Source organism: Daucus carota, chromosome 1, assembly GCF_001625215.2.
Source record: "Daucus carota subsp. sativus chromosome 1, DH1 v3.0, whole genome shotgun sequence".
Taxonomy (NCBI): Eukaryota; Viridiplantae; Streptophyta; class Magnoliopsida; order Apiales; family Apiaceae; genus Daucus; species Daucus carota.
Genome location: NC_030381.2, coordinates 27,910,464 through 27,916,463, shown reverse-complemented (window position 1 = coordinate 27,916,463; position 6,000 = coordinate 27,910,464). Strand labels below are relative to the sequence as shown.

At 32.0% G+C, this 6,000-nt stretch overlaps 1 protein-coding gene across 1 annotated transcript; it reads right to left on the bottom strand.

Moving 5' to 3' along the window:
* Positions 1-780: 780 nt before the first annotated feature.
* LOC108198286 (hydrophobic protein RCI2B) lies at positions 781-2,809 on the bottom strand. The gene is made up of 3 exons (XM_017366050.2): positions 2,659-2,809; positions 2,315-2,425; positions 781-994 (listed from the first exon to the last, which is right to left on the bottom strand). The coding sequence occupies exons 1-2, from the start codon at positions 2,743-2,745 to the stop codon at positions 2,342-2,344; spliced, it is 171 nt and encodes a 56-aa protein (XP_017221539.1). The 5' UTR covers positions 2,746-2,809; the 3' UTR covers positions 781-994; positions 2,315-2,341.
* Between the last annotated feature and the right edge of the window lie 3,191 nt (positions 2,810-6,000).

Below are 6,000 nucleotides of genomic sequence, written 5' to 3'. Positions count from 1 at the left end.
AACAAGCTTCAAATTACCACGCCTCATTTCTGAAGCTGCAAAATCTGATCATGCATCACTATAAGGCCAAAACGATACGCCCAGGTTGCATAAAAGCTTCGTATGCAGAAGGCATAATCAATCAGATGACACATAATCTAAGATGAATCCGTGTGTACAACGTATTAGTTGATATAAAGATCTGTGTTACTCCGGCTCTTCACTTCATCACCTAGTTGGATCATTTGAATGAAATGAGGACATTTTGACGACTAACAAATCTATGGCATGAACTATGACCTGAGAGAGAAGATAATACGAAGAAAGGAGGAGAAATGAAATAAACAATTGCCAAGTAAAATGCATATGCTGAATGTACGCTTCATCCTGATGAGCACTTGAGGATAGATAAAAATATGTTTCATTTTTTTGATTCGCTAGCAAATATGTATATTTCTGGAGAACATTTATGGAGAATGCATCAGACAGTTTGATCTATTCTTAAAAAAACCTCTTTGAAATTTTTGAGTTATCTAATGAGTGGGCAGAGAGCAAGAAAAACCTCGACTGACTGACATTAGTCGTAGGAAGTTCAGCCTCAAGTCTTCCCAGCTGAACATATGTCAGCTAGAGGAAGTATGGCTCCAGTTCAGGCTCAACTCTTTGTATTCAGTTAATAAACGTCCAGGTCAGGAACTAAATAAGCATGTAACATGTCAAGTCATAGTAGGATTTTTTCCTAACCTGTTATGATTAGCCCATTTAAAGCCTTATGAAAAAGCTATATCACAACCAGAAACATACTGAATTTAACCAGAATAGTATAAATAAGAAAAAGGATTTAACTAAAGTCTCACAAGCATTAATACTAAAAGCTGATCCAAACAATTACAAAGAAACAGTCTAGGACATCTAAATAAGAACTAAAAAGCATAAAACGAAATGGTAGTCCCTCAAACAACTCTGAGTTTCTCAACCAACTGAAGAAAATACTGCGAAACCCTCTTTCTCCTACCTGCAAAAAAAAGAGGAAATGTATCACCTTCAGTTACATGCTTGAACGTTTTGAAACTGACAAGAAAAACCGTAATACAATCAGTTTGAAATAAATCACTATCAGTTATGCAAGTATCTTGATCCGAAAAGGTTACGAGAAAAATGGACACACGCACATCAGATGAGATTGTTAGCATAACAAAGGAGAAAACAACTTATTAAGTTTTATTCGCGAAATAAAATCTAAGCCCTTCAAACATAAGCTTTCGAAGTGAAAACTAGAATTCAATTGATTCGAACTATATATGTTTCAAAATAGTCTTCTAGGCTTGCAAAGGTTGCCTGGTCACTGTTTTGAATTTCAAAGACAGTTAGTCAAGACTTTAAACATGTTTACATGTCCTGAAGCCAAATTATCCAAGGACCTGTAAATGAGCAGAGACGCCCCCAAACACTGGAGCTTGAATACTATCATAGAGGTATATCCTCCAATTAATCTTTCCTTCTCAACGCGAAGTGCTAGTGTCTACAATTGCTGATGCTGCCCTTCACTTTGGCAAACACCAAGCACTGACTCAAGACTTTAAATAGTTTCGTGTGCATACTTAAAATCACAGCTACTCACCTAGCTAGACAAAGGCACTAGGCTTCCCTTAGCACTACAATGCACATAAGTCAAGGATGTAGAAAATTATTTTAGAGGGGTTTAGTACAAAAAAAACCAGAAAAAGACCATCTAAAATCGAGTGCAATCGTGCCACCAACAATACAACTCAAATAAGAAAATACTAGAGCAACCTACATATGTTAATGCATATAAGAATCCCAAACCAAACCCTTATGTGACACAATCGACCAAACATTCGTCTTGGGCCTGGCAATGCAAAAGACTGAGATACTGGGGGTAAACAAACTTGAGGTTGACTCAAATTGCAATCAAATATAAATTTTGTCATATTATATATAACTTCTTTTTGTCGGTATATATTAAATATAACTAAGTTAGCTTCAACGCCTAAATATAAGTTTTGAGCCCAATCAAATTGTCAATCACCCTGAATCACAACTTTTAGCTAACATCAGTAATTAAAAAGTCTATTACATTTGTGACCATCAATTCCTTTTGAGCCCAATCAAATCATCAATCCCCCGGAATCATAACTTTCAGCTAACATTAATAATTAAAAAAAATATATTGCATTTATAACCACACCCGAAACACCAATTCCTAACAAGAACCTAAAAAACAAATTCGACGCCACATAAAATCATCTATGCAACCGAAATCACAAAAAGAGATTAATAACAAAAACTCTCGAAATATACAGAAAATTAGTACCTGGAATCAAGGGGCATTGGTGGAATTTCATTTTGTAATAGCATAAACTGCATAGAGAATTCCAGGCAGATATCCAAAAAAAGTGAGCAACAAGCAGATCCAGAACTCCACCTTGCAACCCCACCATGTAATAACATTAATCAAAAAGGTACACAAATACACGTGCACATAAACACGCTAATTTACGTGATTTATGCATGCAGATACATAACTACATATTTCTAATAAGATCCGGAGGATCAGAACATATATGGGTCATGCAATCAACCGAAGATCTTGCAATTAATGTACGATAATTCATAAGTTCGATTTCGTAATAAATTTGATAATAAAAAATAATATACCTGACAGCCGAAGCGAAGGAAAACACCGAGAGGAGGGAGGATGATGGCCAGGATGATTTCGACACAGGTGGCTGTTCCTTCTTTCATCTTCGATGGATGTCAGAGAAACACTTCTTCTTGAGTGAGATACAGATGGATACTCTACAATGTGCTTTCTAGGAACTGGTTTTTCGGGTCTTAATTCCAGATTGTTATTAATAAAATTGCTTTTAATTTTTAATTTTTTAATTTAATGTAGAGTATAGTCATAAATCCAAGTCAGTATCCAAATTTACTGCATTTTATGAATGGAAAGTGTTATTTCAAAAATTGTTATCAAATTTTTACTTCCAAATGACAAATGATCGATAGTTGTTTTTGATTGGTTTCATTCACGTTAATAATAATAGAACTACCGGTATATATATAGAATACCCAATTAAAGTCGGTTATTTATCTGTCACGTTATTTGGGACAAGATTCACATTGATATAATGGGACTACGCGTATACATACAGAACACCCAATTAAATTGGGTCATTTATCTGTCATGCAATTTGGGACAGGATTTGAGATATGTAACATTAACCTTTTATAAATATTAAAAATAACAAAATAATGAAGTCAAATGAAATAAAATAATTTAATATTTACTATATTTACTATCTTATATCTTGCGTAATATATGATAATTCTTAATATTTAATTTAATAACAAAGATTTATTATTTAATATTAATAAACTAACTTATATTTCTAATATGATCGTTTACAATAACAAACACATGACGTCAATATAATTTAAAAATTGGATCATATAAATTACAAAATCGTAATTATTTTAAGATATAATTAGCCTAAAACCTTTAATGTGGTTTGACATAATATGATAGGTGGGTCCCATATAATTGTAAAATTGGAAAAAGATTAATCAAATAAATATTATTTAACATATAATATTTTATGATAAAATTTGTCTCAAAATATTATAAAAAACAAAAATGCATTACAGTGGTCTTAACTATTTTATTTTCACACTAAAATGATTAGTTGATTTTTTTTTTTTGTCAATTTAGTTTAAGAATTTGAAAGGATAACATACTATATTAGTTTAGTTTGATCATCCGACGAAATTTCGTCAAATATGTGAGACGCACATATAGTGTTCTGAACAGAAAACCAAACCAAGTGAAAGGGATATAACGATCAAAACAAGTGAATGTGTAATACAATTATTTCAATTATTGTTTAATTCATTTCATTTTGTCTTCAAAAATCTTATGTTCTCAATTATTGTGTAAACTAAGCAACTACGATTCCAACATTAATGACATGGATAGGCAGAGTTAGGATGAAGCTAACAAATATTCTTATAAATGTTCAGGATTTTAATATATTTATATACACATGAGTGTGCATATCACTCATGTGTAATATATCATGTGTTGGTATTGCTAGATTTGTTTTAAATTAGTGAATAATATTGAGTCATTTTGATAATCGATATTTGTTTTGAGAGGTTCATAGTCAATATGTTGTTATGAAAATGTCTATATTTGTGTCAGTTTCAGTAGCGCGACACCAGTTTTCTTTGATAATCGTAAACTCTATCTTTTGTTTTTTGTATATGTAATTCACTACTAGATCAACAATTCATAATTAAATTATATAATTGAGGGTCAAATTGAAGAAAATTTTAGAAACAATATAATGATGAGTCCATATTTTGTAATGAAATGAGTTTGATAGAGTAACACATAATATTTGTATCAAGTGATTCACATGGTGGTTATTTTAGTCTATCATATCATTTATTAGATGTTGGAATATTATTTGAGTTAGAAAGTGTTCCTTATGTTTTGTAGATGTGTCAAATGATCAATCGTGGTTCGCTTATGTTAAGATTTTTATGACAAAGCTTCCACCACTTGTCATGTTAATAGATGAAATTGGAACATTTCACGAAAAAAATCCAAATGCAATGCAAATGTTTTTCCAAAATTAACTCAAGCTAAAATAGAATCGAATCGAAAGAGAGTTTGAGGGGTTGTACAATAAATTTAATGACCCTGAAGATATTGACAGCGGTTATGAGGGTGACCAATCTAAGAGTGATAATCCAACAACGATAATAGTGATGAAGATATGATATTTGACAATAATGTTGACAACGGTTATGAGGGTGACCAATCTAAAAGTGATAATCCAACAACGATAATAGTGATGAAGATATGATATTTGACAATAATGTTGACAAGACATTTCATGAAGATTATCAAGAAAATGATGAGAATAATATTGTTGAGCAAGAGAAATTTTTTTCTCCACTCGTCGGCCCAAAAAAAAAATGGGATCTTTTTAAAAATACCCATCTGTAAAATTATTTTTTAAAAAATACTACCATCTTTTTCATTGTTTTTAAAAATACCTTTTCATAAAAAAAATTTTTCAAAAATACGATTTGCAACCTTTGCAACCTCATTTGCAACCTTGGGCGGCGCAGCCGTAAAAGTTGCAAATGAGGTTGCAAAAGTTGCAAATAAAAATGGAAATGAGGTTGCAAAAGTTGCAAATGAGGTTGCAAAAGTTGCAAATAAAAATGGAAAGTTGCAACTGCAATTGCAACTAGTTCAACTGAAAACTGTAAGTTGCAAAAGTTGCAAATGAGGTTGCAAAAGTTGCAAATGAGGTTGCAAATGAAGTTGCAACTGCAGTTGCAACTTCATTTGCAACCTCAGTTGCAACTAAATGCAACTGAAAACCGTAAGTAACAACAGATGTATGGTGTGCCCCTGGCGGGGCCATTAGATTACAATAGAATCAACTGAATGCAACCATATGCAACTGAATACAACCATATGCAACCATATATGCAATTACAAATCCTGATTTCAAGTTCCAGTTTTCAAATGTCGTTTTCGACCTCATTTTCGGAATCGATATATATATATATATATATATATATATCGATTCCGAAAATGAGGTCGAAAACGACATTTGAAAACTGGAACTTGAAATCAGGAATTCGGTTGCATATGAAGTTGCAAAAGAGGTTGCAACACGGCTGGCGCCGCCTGGAGTTGCAGATGAGGTTGCAAAAGTTGCAAACAGTATTTTTGAAAAAAAGATTTTATGAAAAGGTATTTTTAAAAAGAATTCTGGAAGGTAGTATTTTTGTAAATAATTAAAGAAAAGGTAGGTAGTTTTGTAGATTTCCCAAAAAAAAACTCAAATTTAACTAATTAATCAAATATTTTTTTTAAAATAAATTTACTATTTTGTAAATAAAAGAAGTCAAAAAAACTGAAAAAAATTCGAGACAGAACATACCCACTCAGCCAGCCTTAAACTGCGAATCATTCCC